At 37.5% G+C, this 16,636-nt stretch overlaps 1 protein-coding gene across 6 annotated transcripts in view; it reads right to left on the bottom strand.

Annotated features, from left to right (window-relative positions):
• Window positions 1–994: 994 nt before the first annotated feature.
• The window catches only part of USP15 (ubiquitin specific peptidase 15), a 127,887-nt gene continuing 112,245 nt past the window's right edge, over window positions 995–16,636 (bottom strand). For 5 of the 6 annotated variants that reach the window (XM_056117539.1, XM_056117540.1, XM_056117541.1 and 2 more), the window contains 8 exons: window positions 15,535–15,650; window positions 15,027–15,299; window positions 14,612–14,682; window positions 14,172–14,287; window positions 13,621–13,770; window positions 11,660–11,763; window positions 6,899–6,987; window positions 995–2,957 (listed from right to left, as the gene is read on the bottom strand). In XM_056117539.1, the coding sequence (XP_055973514.1) occupies window positions 2,775–2,957; window positions 6,899–6,987; window positions 11,660–11,763; window positions 13,621–13,770; window positions 14,172–14,287; window positions 14,612–14,682; window positions 15,027–15,299; window positions 15,535–15,650 (1,102 nt within the window). In that variant the 3' untranslated portion in view covers window positions 995–2,774. Of the gene's footprint in view, window positions 2,958–6,898; window positions 6,988–11,659; window positions 11,764–13,620; window positions 13,771–14,171; window positions 14,304–14,611; window positions 14,683–15,026; window positions 15,300–15,534; window positions 15,651–16,636 lie in introns of those variants that run through there. The other variant, XR_008792945.1, reaches the window with a different exon arrangement.

Here is a 16,636-nt window from a genome sequence, read left to right as displayed (position 1 = left end):
GAAGTAGCCACTAAGCCATAGTGGGAAGCAGTACAAATATCTGGGGACAAAATATAGGCTTTACACATGTAAACACATGTGTTAACTTGGGAATATTAACTTCCTTAAATCTTGGTTTCTTCACATAAAAATGGAGATCATGACTAATCTTTCTTTATAATTACTGTGAAACAAAACAGACAACACATTAATACAATAGTTGGCCCAATAAGTATCCAATAAATGCTATTATCATTCTTGTACAGGTTAACAGACTAGCAGGGCTTAGACCAGTGTCCTATGGTTACTAATTAGCAAAGCTAGGAGTAAAACTCTAGATTGGACGTTTCCTATTATCTTAGAGCATTTATGAGAATCTACCCTTAATTACAGCAGGATATTAGCCTTTTTTTGCACTATTTCTATTGGCGGTGCCAGGGACCAAATTCAGTGGCTCATATGTGAAGAGTGTGATCTACCATGGAGCCACATCCTAGCCCATATTGTTCTATTCTTACAGTTTATTTCTTATAACTGAAAGTAACCAAATTCCCAGATTTTAATGACATCCAGATCATTTCCTACTTAAAAACAGTAAAAATGGGAATTTAAGTTATCCACAGGTATTAAAAGAAATGGTCTCTATGGACAATTAAAGTTGAGACTATAGTCTAGGGCTAGAAAATTTTGCTTTTCTTGAAACCTCAAAAATGGAAATATTGTCTATTAAAGCTGGTAGACAGCATAAAGATCATAAGCTCTGAATGCAGAGATATTGTCTATTGCTATATCTCCAGACTCCAGAACGTGATTAGTAGGCATATACAAATATTTAAGAAATGAATAAATTAAAAAAATTTTTAAACATGCTAGTAGTAGTAAAGGCCTAGAATTTACTTTGTTACGTTTTCCTCTCTATTTATAACTGTATGATAATAAAAAAGTCTAGCATATAGTCAACTACCCATAAAATAGGGGATTTTTATAAAAAGATCCAAAGAAATAAAAGACTAAATAAGGCCTTGAATAGCTTTATTGAAATCTGTATAAATAAACATGCACATTTCAAATGTAAACTCAAGTGAACTCAAGTGCAGACAAAATTTTAACCTCTGTCATGCAGGAGGTTAGTTTACATTTAAAAAAAAAAGAGAGAAAAGAAAAAAAAACCCAAAGCAGCTTTAAAATACCAGGATGAAAAACCAGCTTTAATATCAAGGTATAAAGCAAAGCCATGATCAACATACCTCATTTATCCTGGTCAAATGCATATTTTTAAAACTTTTAAATGCTAACATAAATAAATAATTTACCAAAATGTGCACTCACAGAGTGAACTTTTATTTACAATACACAATTTATAATCTATTGTATTTGATTAGTTCAAGTGAAGAACATTATACTTTTTGCTTTAATAACAGTGGGACACAAAACAATTTCTCAGGTAGTCAATATGTGAAATGTGTCCCAGTATTTATATTTTCTATTAAAGGCAGTACTGTATGCCAATTGACAATACATTCTTTTAACTAGATCAAAGGGAAAAAGCAGCAAATGAAAAATGTTTCAAATGTTCACACATATTTTTGGCATCCTGGATCCTTGAACGTGGTAAACTAAAATTAAATTCCAGGTTTTTATGCTTTATATACTGTCCAAGTTCAGACTCTGGAACATGCAGATGCCACTTCTCTTATAACAAGATACCTTCTGAGAAAAGCTGTAAGGCTATGGTGAATTCCATCAGGAACACACAAAGAAAGTTAACAGACCTACCTGTAAAGCCAATTGTCCATTCATTATTTAAAGGCCAGAATATGAAAAAAAAAAAAACTTCAAAGCATGATGTAATCATTACTACTGATACAGAGTACAATTAAATCTTTCCTTATGTTACAATATTTCATAGGTTGAAGTTGCCAAATTACAAAAGAATGGGGTAGAGAAAAACAGACAGCAAAAATTTTGATTTTTGGACCAACACCAAATTAAAATAAATGAATTTTAATGTAAGTTAAAGAAAATTTAAATGGCAAAGGAACAGATTCTAATTGCAACAACAACAACAAAAAAATCAACATAAAAAAAACCCTTACATTTAACTGAAAAATGACTTTAGATGAAGAGTGAAATCTAGAAACTGTTTCCTACAATAGCATAGAAAACTGGAACATAATATTCTAGTTTTAATACTATGAAAGGAAATAACTTTTTCAAGACTTCCATGTAACATGATTCATTTTTAAAAAATAGGTCTACATTGATTGCCAGGGATAGACTTGAAAATTTGGTTTTCCAAGGATACTACTGCAGTATTTATGCCACATTGATACTGCAGCTAAATATTATAATAGTATATATAGCAGCCTAATGCACATGATCTAGATTATCCAAAAACTAAGTTCAGCCATAATTTTCTTGCAGTATATTAGAGCAAAATAAACGACCAACATCCACAAATTTAACATTTGTCATCAGTTAACTCACATCCAAAAAATTAAAGAAAACATAATTCATCAAAACAGCAGCAAACTTAAAAGGGATTTATTTGTGATTTCCTATATATATTTAGCTTGTAAATACAAGACTGTAAATGTATTAAGAGACAATTTCTGTTAAAGTTTTCATTGTGTTTCACTTCAAGTACTGCACAAGTTAAAATCTGATAAAGGATTTACATTCGGTTATCTGAAACTTCCCATCTCAGACTTGTGTTTAATGTGGTGGGTAACTTCATCATCTCAATAGATACCACCAGCAGGAAAGTCTCTCCTTTATGGCTTCTAGGACTTTCATTAGTTAGTGTGCATACAGTTTTCATTTTCTATATCATTGTCATTATCATTGCTATCTTCATCACTTTCTAATGGGATGCCTGTGGCAGCTGAAGCACCTTTAGTTTCTCGGTCAAGAGGGAAAAAGCCAGTTCCACTGAAAGTGTCTTGTCTCTGGTAGAAGAGCACATACGCTGCTTTGGACTGTTAAAACAAAGAAAGTAAAAACAGGCATGAATCTCAATGGTCACAGTAAAATACAATAAAAGGGGCCGAGAGACAGATTAACAGATGGGAGTGCATTGCTTTGCATGCTGGAGGCCTGGGTTTCATACCAAGTCAGTCACACATGGTCCTGAGCAAAAAAGAGCACTCCTGAGTGACTCCTAAGCACAGAGTTGGGAGTAATCCTCAAGCACATCTAGCACATAGCTTGCCCCCCCCCCCCGAAAGAAAAACAAAACCAAAGAGAGAAAATAATTTTTTGTAATCTACTTGGAGACAGGGCATAAATCAATGAGAAAAGCCACACATGGTCAAACAGAAATTATTAAACTGATTAAATATAAGATGACTCCTATATAGCAAGGAAAGAATGGTTACTGAATGAGTATTTTTTCCCTTTCATGTTTTTAAGTCACACCAGATGTGCTTAGGAACTGTGTTGTGACAGGAATCAAACCCAAGCTTTCTGCAAAGCATGGGCTGTGGCTTATTAAGTGACCTCTCTGGCCCAAAAATGGACTTTAAAAAATTTCTTTCAAGTCATTTGGACAAATACAAGAATATCACAGATGAACCTTCATATTCTAATAAAGTTCTGAACTGTTTCATTACTATCTCAAAAAAAGGGTAACCGTCTTATGTTCTACTAATTCTATGTTTGAGGTAGAGTGCAACTTCCTATCAGTAATTTCAGGACTTGCTCCAATAATCGTAACTATTTATCTTTACTGAAATCCTTATCCTTGGTTTTTGATATACAAAAATACCTTTCCCATCAGAAATCACCAAATCTCCTCTTCTGGCTGCTGTATTCCCCCTTCCTCATAGCCAGGCTAGCTGAGTGAGCAGTCTATATTCATCATGCTCGTTCCTCAGTTCAATAAGATCAATTGTCCCAGCCATCCTAATAGAGTAGCTTTTGTCAATAACTTACAAATAAATGACCGGCTTTTTAAGTCAATCTCTTTATTTGCTTCACTATTCTTTCTTATACCAATACCACCACTTTTTCCAAGATCAATTATCTCTATTGTATTGTCTGACTTTTCTGTGTGCTCAGTAAAATTCAATTTAAAAAAAAAAATCATGTTTTGGCCAGGAATAGGCTTGGTGGAGTAGTATGTGCTGCATACATAAGACCTTGGATTTAATTCCCTATAGAACCAAATAGTCAGGTTTGGGGCCTGAGTGACAGGACAGTGGGTAGGGAGTTTGCCTTCTATGTGGTTGAGCCAGGTTCAATCCCCAGCATCCCATAAGGTCTCCTGAGCACCACCAGGAATAATTCCTGAGTGCAGAGCCAGGAGTAAGCCCTGAGTACACTGTGTGTGGCCCCAAAACAAAATCATAGAGTTGGGGATATAGTTTGGTGGTAGAACACATGGTTTGCATACTGTAGCTCTGGGTTTGAGCCCAGACACCAAGACAAACCACTGCCCTGCAGAAACTAAGCCAAACCAAACTTCCCTGGTCCCTAAACCCCAAATAAAAATATACCTGAGGCTGGAGTGATAATACAGTAGACAGGGAACTTTTCTTGCATGCAGCCTTCCTGGGCTCTATTCCCCAGCACCTCATATGGTCCGAGTCTGCCAGGAGAGATTGTCTGTCACTGTCCACACTGTCCTCCTCTTGTTCATCAATTTGCCCGAGCGGGCCCAGTAACATCTCCATTGTGAGACTTCTTGTTACTGTGTTTGGCATACTGAATACTCTTGGTAGCTTGCTAGGCTCTCCGAGCGGGGCGGAGGAATCGAACCTGGCTCGGTCAGCTGGCTGCATGCAAGGCAAACGTCCTACTGGTGTGATATCATTCCAGCCAGGAGAGATTTAAAAAAAAAATTTTTCTGGGATCAGGAGCTGACTGGGAGCCATGATGGAATTGTTTGGCCCAGCGCCCCCATGCGGTTTGGAAGAACAGTCTCAACCTGCCATGGTGCCATCTTAGTGCACACAGCAGTGAAGAAACCTGGCCGGCAGGCACCACAACACCCAGACAATTCTCTGGGCCCCATACTGAGTCGATATCACCGGGAGGTCCCAGATGGGGTAGGTGCAGTCTCCCTGCCTTCTCCAGATGGAAACCCAGCGACCATGAGCTTCTATAGGCATGGCTCTGGTATGTGGGCATGGCCGCAGAATCTTTCCTGATATGCAAAGTAATGGAAAGTAATGATCTAGTGTCTGTCCCTGGAAGGCAGGCTTGAATGGTGGTGGGAAAATCTGAGCAAAATATAATGCCCAACTGAAAGGCATCCAGACTATGCATTAAACTACAGCCTTATGCCGCCTCCAGGAGGGGCATTAAACTACAGCCTTATGCCGCCTCCAGGAGGGGAAGGGTGTTTGTCCCTCCATCATTCCCCACCTAGTGGCGGCGGCATGGTGGCTGCCATCTTTTAGAGCCTAATGGACAGCCAGGTATGAGACTGCACTGATGGAGCACACGGGGCCTCATGGGATGGGAGGTGGAACCAGCCCTGCTTCCCGCCCTGACAAGGCACCGAATTACCACCCACGAACACCTCCTCTGGCTCCTGAATGACCATGATCTCAGAGGCACACAAACCAATCTCGGAACCCAGCAGCTTTTGGCAGTAATCCCTTTAGACTTATTACTAAAATATCAGAACTCCAAAATCACGTGCCCACAATAGCAGCCACGCGACATCATATGCTATTCATAATCAGCAACAGAAAACAAATTATCTAATGATCTCTTTTTGTCAGGTCTGAATGTTGGGGAAAATTCCAAATAATAATGGTGGATCTTTTGTTGTAATATTGAATGTGATCAATGTAGAGAGAGAGTAAAGTGGAAATATGCCACAAGGCAGGGGAGGGGTATGTGGGGAGGTATACTGGGGTTCTTGGTGGTGGAAGATGTGCACTGGTGAAGGGATGGGTGTTTGATCATTGTATGACCGACCGAGATTTAAACTGAAAGGCTTTGTGACTGTTCTCACGGTGATTCAATAAATAAAAATTAAAAATAAAACAAAAACAACAACAAAAAAGAAATAGTCCCCCCCAAATAAGAGCAAGGCCTTCAGAATATTTTTTCTTTTTATATTTTAGTGGGCTGGAGTGATAGCACAGCAGGTAGGGTGTTTGCCTTGCACGTGGCCCACCCAGGTTCGATTCCTCCAGGAGAGGCCAGCAAGCTACCGAGAGTATCTGGCTGGCATGGCAGAGCCTGGTAAGCTCCCCATGGCATATTCGATATGCCAAGAACAATAACAACAAGTCTCACAATGGATACGTTACTGTTGCCTGCTGGAGCAAATTGATGAATAATGGGAGGACAGTGCTACAGTGCATATTTTAGCATTCTGAGTTTGGTCTAAACTTATGTGGATGGACATATTTTAAAGAAAAATTTGTATTATTTTCACTAGAAATTCCATTTATATTGAAGACAAAAAATCATCACTGCAATTCATGCATTTGTTGTGTGTGAATTCAGAAGCAATTTTCTATTTAGGGAATGATTTTGCATATTTTAAATATCCGAATGAACCTCTAAGGGTCAGGAGGATCATTGCACCACAGCTTTGAAGCTGGTCCCATGTGCTAGGTAGAGAAGGCAAGACCAAGTAAATGATGGTTGGAGGGATTGCTTGGGATGGGAGATGTGTGCTAAAAGTATGGACCAAACATGATGGCTTCTTAGTACCTGTACTGCAAACCATAGCACCCAAAAGGAGAGAGAATAGGAGGGAATTTGCCTGCCACAAAGGCAGGGGGTGAGAAGGGGTGGGGGTGTTGGGAGGGATACTGGGACATTGGTGGTGGAGAATGGGTACTAGTAGAGGGATGGGTGCTGGATCATTGTATGACTGAAATGTAATCGTGAAAGTTCATAAGTCTGTAACTGTATCTCACGGTGATTCAATTAGAAAAGAAAAAGACATACTTACCACAATCTGATCTTCAGATGCTGTTGAGACACTACTGTCATCAAAGTAGTACCACTTTCCATCATCCTTATTTTTTGCAAAAGCAGTATCTAATAAAAAAATACAAGCACTCCTTAACTAAAATGATTTTTGGGAAGGAATATTCAAAACCTCCTCCTCATAAAAATAAATATTAATTGCATGATTATCACTGAGTATTATCTATTACATTATAATGGATTTACATTGGTTAAGTTTTTTTTTTTTTGTCACAGACAGGGATTACTCAGGGGTTACAAAGCCCAGGGGTTACTCCTGGCTTTGCACTCAGGAATTAGTCCTGGTGGTACTCCGGGGACCATTATGGGATGCTGGAAATTGAACCAGGGTCGGCTGCATGCAAGGCAAGTGCCCTACCCGCTGTACTATCACCCCAGCCCCCTACACTGGTTAAGATTTTACGAATAACGTTCAACAATTTAAATACCTAGGATAGGTTTCAAACATGACTTTTTCATCATGAGGAAAACCAAACAAAGGATTCTTCTATTAAGAGACTACAATAGCACAGCGGGTAGGGCGTTCGCCTTACAAGCGGCCAACATAGCCGACCCGAGTTCGATTCCTCCGCCCCTCTCGGAGAGCCCGGCAAGTTACCGAGAGTATTCGATATGCCAGACACAGTAACAACAAAGTCTCCAATGGAGACGTTACTGGGCCCGCTCGAGCAAATCGACGATCAATGGGAGGGCCTTTACCTTTTTACCTAGTCCTAATGGATAAAAATGGTCACTAACATTTATACAGTGCTCTGTGTACAGATGTCAGGGCTTACTCCTGGTTCTGTGCGCAGTTATCATTCTTTGTAGTGTTTGAAGGGCCAAATGTAGTGCAGAGAATAAAACCAAAATTGGCTACACACACGGCAAGAGTCTGAATCTCTGTACTGTCTCTCTGGCCCTCCTTAAAAATTTTTTTGTTTCGTTTCTGGGACACAAGTGGCAGTCTTCAGGGCTCTGTACTGAGGGAGTAATTCCTGGTGGTGCTTAGGGAACAAAATGGGGTTCTGGGAATTAAACTTGGGTTGGCTGTGTACAAGGCAAAAGCCCTACCCTCTGGAACTTCTGCCTTAAAATTTTAAATAGACCATGGTACTGGAGCGATAGCACAGCGGGTAGGGCGTTCGCCTTACAAGCGGCCAACATGGCCGGCCCGAGTTCGATTCCTCCGCCCCTCTCGGAGAGCCCGGCAAGCTACCGAGAGTATTGGATATGCTAGACACAGTAACAACAAAGTCTCCAATGGAGACGTTACTGGGCCCGCTCGAGCAAATCGACGATCAACGGGAGGGCCTTTACCTTTTTACCTTTTAGACCATGGTACAGAACAACAAAAATCACTGAAGTTTTAATATACTCCTATGGATTAGTAGAGAAAATGCCTTATTAAGTAGTAAGTTTAAGATGAGAGCCTTAAAAACCATATAGCTGAAAAAACATTTGACTAAATAACCTTGGTCTTGTCAGAAAGTTCTAAAAAAATTCTACATATATGTCTATAAAATCAAAAGGCAATGAAAAGAAGACATTTCAAAATTTATAGGCTAGAGCTAATGCTGTACATTTAGAAAAAAATTTCTAGAGTTCAGTATAAGAAAAAAAATAATGGAAAACAAAAAGCCAGTAAGTACTCCATTAAACAAGTTAGAAAAAGAGCAACAGAGCAAATCCAAAGTATAAAGAAGAAAAATTTACCAAAGTGAAAAGATACAATCAATGAGACAGGAATATAATATTAATGAACAGGTAATTCTTGGAAAAATAAGCTGGAAATATTAAGAAAAAAGAGGGTAAACAGAACAGCTGAGTAAGACAAACAAATATTGTTAAATAAATAGGAAAAAACATGGTCTTAGAAAAATAGAAAGTGCCAAACTATCTGGACAATAGTTCATTAAATATGAGAAAAAAAACCCCCAAAAAACTACTGCTAAAAAGCTCAGGTAGTTTTACAGGCAAACTCAGCAACAAATCTGAGATTCCACTAGCTGTTTTAGTAAAGCGTCCCAGTTTGCTTTGTAAGTCTAGTCATAAACTTTGATTTCAAAGAAAGAATATTAAAAAAAAGTCACAAATAAATTGTAGAACCTTAAATAAAACTAGCTAACCAAACCAAAATGAGTGTAATAAAAAATACGCATTTTTTTTTTAACTTTTGTTTTTTTAGGCATGTCTGGGAGTGCTCACGGCTTACTCCTGGCTCTGGTGCGCAGGGATCAATCCTGGTGATGCTTGGAGACCCTTATTTGGTGTTGGGACTGAACCTGAGTCAGCTATGTAAAAGGCAAGTGCCTTATTCACTGTAGTACTCTCCAGCCCCCAAATACGTCTCTCTCTCTCTGTGGTTTTTTATTTTTTTGCTTTTTGGGTCACATCCAGCAATGCACAGGGATTACTCCTGGCTCAGAATTTACTCCTGGTGGTGGTGCTTGGGGGACCATATGGGATGCGGGAATTGAACTCCTGGTGATGCTAGGGGGACCATATGGGATGCTGGGAATCGAACCCGGGTTGGCTGCATGTAAGCCTTACCTGCTGTACTATCACTCCAGCCCCCAAAATATGTCTCTTTAAGTGGCATTTATCCCAGGAATACCCAACAGGTTCAAAAGGAAAATCTAGTTAGAAATGGTACATTGATATTCTCTACTGGAGTCATCTGACAGTATTTAAAAACCCAGCAGCCTTACTTTCGGGTATTTACTCAAAGAAATAATCACATAAACGACCCAAAACAATTTTCTATCAGCCTAGAGGTGTTGTGATAGAAAGGGAATTTCGATATTCCTCATCTGTAAATCATGAGTGGTTAAAAGCAATGAACCAAATGATACAAAGTAATCAAAAAGATGTCAAGTATCAAGATTTAAAAAAGTTAATTTTCTGAAATCTACAACACAGTACCAATTATAAAATGATGCCTGACTGTAAGAGCAACTAAATCACACACTATTTTTTTTGTTTCTCAACGAATTTTTTTTTATTAGTGAAACACCATGAGGTACAGTTGTAGGCTTACAAGTTGTTGTGCTTGGGTTTCAGTTATACAATGATCGAGTACCCATCCCATCACCAGTGCCCATTCTCCACCCCCACCATTACCAGTATCCCTCCCACCCCCCCAACCTTCATCCTACCCTGCCTCTGTGGCAGGGCACTCCCTTTTGTTCTATCTCTGGTTTTGGGTGCTGTGGTCTGCAGAAGAGACATTGGGTGGCAATCATGTTCGGTCCATAGACTACTTTCAGCAGGCATCTCCCATCCTGGGCAGATCTTCCCCGCACCCTTTATTTGGTGCTCCCTTCTCGATCTGAGCTGCCTTTGCCCCTAGAGTATGCAGCTGGCCTCTAAGCCATGGAGTGAACAACCTGGTATTTATCACAGCTGTTCTTGGGTGTTAGACTCTTATTTTGTTACTTTATGTTACCCAGATGAATGCAATCCTTCTATGTCTGTCCCTCTCTTTCTGACTCATTTCACTTAGCATAATATTTTCCATGTAGTACCACTTGTATGTAAATTTCATGACTTCATTTTTTCTAACTGCTACATAGTACTCCATTGTGTAGAGGTACCAAAGTTTCTTTAACCAGTCATCTGTTCTCGGGCACTCAGGTTTTTTCCAGATTGTGGCAATTATAATAGTAAAGAGTGCTGCAATGAACAAACAGGTGCAGATGTCACTTCGACTATACTTTTTAGACTCTCCGGGGTATATTCCCAGGAGTGGTATTGCTGGGTCAAATGGGAGCTCAATTTCTAATTTTTTGAGAGTCATTCATACTGTTTTCCAAAAGGGTTGAACCAGTCCGCATTCCCACCAGCAGTGAAGGAGGGTCCCTTTCTCGCCACATCCGCGCCAACACAGGTTGCTTTTGTTCTTTTGAATGTGGGCCAGTCTCTGTGGTGTGAAATGATATCTCGTTTTGGTTTTGATCTGCATCTCCATGATGATTAATGATGTAGAGCATTTTCACATGTACCTTTTAGCCATTCAGATTTCTTCTTTGAGAAAGACTGTTCATTTCATTGCCCCACTTTTTGATGGGGTTGGATGATTTCTTCTTGTGGAGTTCAACCAGTACTCTGGAGTGATAGCACAGCGGGTAGGGCGTTCGCCTTACAAGCGGCCAACATGGCCGACCCGAGTTCGATTCCTCCGCCCATCTCGGAGAGCCCGGCAAGGCTACCGAGAGTATTCGATATGCCAGACACAGTAACAACAAAGTCTCCAATGGAGACGTTACTGGGCCCGCTCGAGCAAATCAAAGATCAACGGGAGGGCCAGTACTTTGTATATCCTTGATATCAACCCCTTGTCGGATGTGTATTTGGAGAATATCCTTTCCCATTCTGTAGACTGTCTTTGTATCTTGGTCACTGTTTCTTTTGAGGTGCAGAAGCTTCTTAGTTTAAGACAGTCCCATTTGTCTATCTCTGTTTTCACTTGCTTGGCCAGTGGCGTAAATCACACACTTTAGAAAGAGAAGGGGACAGTGTCCTAAATGAAGTGATTTTCTTGTGCCTGGAATTGAAGAGTCTGACTGATTTAATTCCTCCACAAATGACTTATAATATGAAAATTCAAAAGTTGACTCATTGTTATTTATTGAACCACTGTTGTTTAAGATTAACTCACACTTTCCCTTTAAGTTACAGATAATTTGAGTTATCAAATATTATTCAAATATAATTTTAGTAAAAATGTAAACTATCAACTTACAGTGTCCTCCTCCCATCCCTCCATAGTGGTTGGAAACAGCAATTAAATTATAGCGGCAAGGACCTGCATTTGGATTAATTAGGAATTCTGACATATCCAAGTCACTGTTTAAGAGAGAGATCAGTTAGTTTTGTTTTTCCTATATGCAACAAATTTTATTCCTTCTTGTCAGTGTTTTTTGACACATACACATTCCAGTAAAAAAAAAATTAATTCTTTTTTGGGACCACACCTGCGGTGCTCAAGGACTACACAGTGTTGGGGGCTGAACCTGGGCTTCCTAAATGAAAAGATACACTAAGCCCATTGAGCTATCTTAAGTAAATTATTTTATAAAACAAATCATATGCATAAATCTGAAATTGAATGCTTTAACAAATATTACTTAGAAGTTAAGAATTAAAAAAAATTTCCCACTGATTATACTTATTCAGATTAATATTTTTACATTGATATACTCTTGGGATACAAGGAAAAACAGCTGATATCATTTTTTCATTTGGGGTTTTCTTATTTTTGTATTTCTAAAATCACTTGGAGGAATGATTTATTTAAGGGCAAATTAAAAAGTGTAAAAAGCATCTTTCTTGGAAATTTTATAATTAAAATATATCTAAACCTCAACATTTATTCTATATTTTCTGTTTTGATGATCTACATATAAAGAGCATCATTCTTTGAATACAATCAACTGTCTATAATCTGTAATGCAAGAAATTTGCTCCTCCCTCCTTCCCTCTCTCTCTTCCTCCCTCCCTCCTTTCCTTCCTTCCTTTATTCCCAGTGATGCTGAGGGGTTATTCCTGGCTCTGCACTCAGGAATTACTCCTGGCAGTACTTGGGGGACCATATGGGATGCCAGGGATTAAATTTGGGTAGGTCTCATGCAAGGCAAACGCCCTACCCACTGTATCGCTCTGGCCCCTATCTCATTATTTCTTTACTTGTATCATTAAGAGCAACAATTCTAAATTTCAAATACACAATAAAATTCTAGGTTATTTCTCTCATACCATTAAAATGCAATGTTCAGGAACATTTTGATGGGTCACAATTTTGTTAAAGAGTAAGAACTACTTTTTGTGTTTCACAACTGCAAATCATTTTCAACTTTAAACTTACAAGCACCAATTAAAATAAGAAATCCTATTAATGGATATAATAATGTTTTCAATATCATATCATTTTTTTCTTGCCAATTACTGCCTGGATGATCTGTCTACTAACTAGTGATATTAAGGAACTTTGCTGTGCAAGTGGCAGGAGGTAGGGAGGAATACTCTCAATGTCCTTTTAGTAAAAGGGGAGAGCACCATGCTTTTCTTACAATTTACTGCATGATAAAGTTCTTCTGAGCTATGTGAATGACATGAGAATACAGTATTTCCCCCTTTGTGCCTCTGAAGTCTTATTATGTTTAGTGAAAACTTGAAAAGTGGCAGAGCACAAAAATGCAGCTTTGGAATTTCTTTTTACAAACATGCTATCATATTCTGGACAATGTAAGAAAACTAAAGGATGACACAGTAAGGAATACTTATTTTTTTTTACTGAGTTATCCTTTTACACAATTATATTACTCTATCTTCACATTACCTAAGTCTTTTTAAAAATGCATATTTAGGAATAACTGATGAGTAATGATGAAGTGATACCTAGGGGAAAAAGTAACTAAGATCTAATTTCATAAAATAGCTTAGATTTATAAATGAGCCCACATAATATCATGTTATGTAAAATGAGTTTGACATTGTACTTAAAAAAAAAAGTGTATCTTCTCTCTATTCTCTGAAAAACCATTCAGAGGTATAAACATTTTTATGATACTTTAAGAAAATTGTTACAAATTCTTATAAAAATATACTTAAAATATACTTAAAAGTTAAAACTGGGCTCAAAACACCCTATTAAAAAAACCCTAAGTGTTACTCAATGTTTAATGAAGCACAATCAAAATTTACCTTATAGGAAAATCAACTAAGGTATCCAATTTATCTCTCATGTATCGACTGTAAGAAAATCGTTTGAGATGTACCACAAGGACTGGAGGCAGTGACCATAAATCTAATTTCTTTGTAGCTTGTTGATGTTCTTTACAGTTTGGACAATACCTAAAAATAAAAGAGAAATACTTAAAGTTTGACAGACATAATGAAAACAATGGACAAAATGTTTGGAGAGATCTACATCATTCACATACTATATGCCAATTATGTACTAGATTGGTAGAACTCCTGTTAATTTTATCTTCAATAGATTTTCCAAATAAATTTTTATTATAAGTAGAAAAATAAGCACTTGAAGAAATTATGAGGGTGAGGTTATTTGTATTCTAGTATGCTTAAAAGACATGTATTACAAAACTATGCTGAGATACAGATATTAGAAAATCTCAAAACTTCTGGGAATTTAGTGATCACTCAACATGAGGCAGGACACATATCACAGTATACGTTCTTAAAAAAAAAACAAAAGAAACAATTACAAATAGTTATTTAATTTTGTCTCTTACCAAGGATCTTCAGCACCCAGCTTTTCCTTTGTTGTAAAAAGCTCAATGCAATCTTTCAATTTCACAAAGGGTTTTTTGGGAGGTTTATATTCCACACTCTCATGTTTCTCAAAGTCCTAAAGAGAAGTATTTCTTGAGTTAAGAGAACAAATGAAACAAAACTCATTTTAGTGATAACATCTTACTCTGAATAATGAAAAACTCCTAAACTTTCTCAAAAGAATCATAAAGCTTATTTTAGTTGATTTACACCATTCTTCTAAATAACATTGGTATATGAATAAAAAGCGTGAAAGGAAACCTAAAAAAAAAAACCAAAGAAACTCTAGTACATATAGAATTTTTCCACCGGAAAAATTAATTATAGATAGAAGCAAAAGAGCAACAAAACAATGCTATCAGCAATGGGCAGGATGAAAAAGAAGTGAGTGAAGACTTACCTCAGCAGCATTTTCATCAAAGTATCTTTTTTTCAAATCAGGATCCCAATCCAAAGCAAGAAAAGATCTTTCTAAGGTGGAAACATAATTATTTTTGTTTAAAATTTAATATGCCTTACTGCTAACATCTTGTTATGGCAGAACAGTAACTTTTTCTTCATGCTCTAGGTCATCACAGAAAATCACTGTTCCCAAATAATTACAGTATTTGAAGTTAAAAATATATAAATCATAAGTACAAATTTAATCTCCATTTGATAAACACTAACATATATTACTAAACTTAGAAATAATGGGGGTTTAAGATTTTATATAGATAAGTGGTATTTTTCATCAGTGATGAATTTCATATTTTTAATTTAAAAAAAATGAACGTTTTCAAGTTTAGCGTTCAAGTGGTTTAATGACTACTTACCATCTAGCCTAAGCTGCCTATCATCAAATCTTATATGCCTGGTGTCATCTTTGATGTAGTTGATGTCGGTATTGCCTAAGTTGTTGAACTGGAATGTAAACAATCTTTTTTTGTGTCCCGTGAGTTGACCTTTGCAAGTTTCCTCAGTACATAATCCATTTTCAGAATCATTATCTCCTCCAACTGAATCTTCTGACTGACTGTTTTCATTCTCAGATGGAAGTTCCTGATCTTGGCTGGATTCATCATCTGGCTCATCTGTTTCCATTTCACCTAATTTTAGACATAAGAAGCGTTTAAATAAACCCAATGCTACATTTAAAGACTATTAATACTAATATTTATTTTTCTCAGGCTTGTAGTTTTTTTTTTTAAGTTATGTAATCCCCTTCTTCTTTAACTTTTCTCTGAAGTGAAAACTTTTCTCTGAAGTGAAAAGTTTTTACAACTTAACAAGGAAGTAATATATATGGTGAAAAGCTTTTACAACTTAACAAGGAAGTCTTACTTGGTGAGCCTTCTTCATGGATGCCATTTGGGCCATTCCCATTAATATTTTGGTCCTTACAGCAATGTAGGGATCCTTCAGTTTCTTCAGTTTCAGTGGATATTTTGACATACCGGCTTAAATAAAATCACAAATCAAGTTCAGTTACCAAACAGATAAAATAATTTTAGATTCTTTTGATAGAAAAGAATTTCAGTCGATTCAAGAATAGATTTAAAAAAAAATTTCAAAACTCAAGATAAAGTATACCATAACTGCAAATGTCTGTGTTTTGACTCCTTTTGTGAAAAAGAGGTGAGTTTGTTACTCCTACGGTTTTAACATCTCTCAAATTGCTTGATTAAACATTGTCATAGGAGCAGGAGCAATAGTACAGTCAGTAGGGAATTCGCCTTGCATGTAGTCAATCTGGGTTCAATCCCCGGCACTCCATATGGTTCCCCAAGCACTGCCAGAGGTTAATTCCTAAGCTGAGAGCCAGGAGTAAGCCAGAACACCACCAGTTGTGTATATAGTACAGTGGGCAGGGCTCTTACTTTGCACACGGCAAACCTTGGTTCGCCGTGTCATCTCTTATGGTCGCCTGAGCCCCTCTGGGAGTGATCCTTGAGATCAGAGCAAGGAATGAGCACTGCTGGGTTTGATTCAAATCCCTGCCCCTGACACCCTCTCCGCACTCCCCCCCCAAAAAAAAGTGTATGTAAGAAAGAAAACTATTCAGGTTAGCTAAACAAAGGTATCAAGGGTATCCCCTAAGGTATCCACTTTCAAAAAAAAATTACAATACACACCTTATAATTCAAACCAAGTATTTAGGAAGTCATACAAGGGTCTTCATGAATTTTCATCCTTTTAAATAAAACTATTTTGAGTTCTTGAACTGAGTGCATAAAGAAATGAAGCTTCTGACATTTCTTATGGTATAAGAGCATACGGGATGAACCTGTTTTCTTCTAACTGCAAAGTTTTGGTGTAAAGCAACTAAAATATTTCAGGTTGTCTGGGCTAACAATTACCTCAATAATATGGTTCATATGATTATGAAGCTAGATTAGACAATAACTTGATTTTTAAATTGCTCCCTACTTAAAAAAAATGATAT

The sequence above is a fragment of the Sorex fumeus genome, unplaced genomic scaffold (assembly GCF_029834395.1).
Source record: "Sorex fumeus unplaced genomic scaffold, SorFum_2.1 ptg000035l, whole genome shotgun sequence".
NCBI classification, from domain to species: Eukaryota; Metazoa; Chordata; class Mammalia; order Eulipotyphla; family Soricidae; genus Sorex; species Sorex fumeus.
The sequence above is the reverse complement of the archived record's forward strand: the minus strand, read 5'-3'. Positions and strand labels throughout refer to the sequence as shown.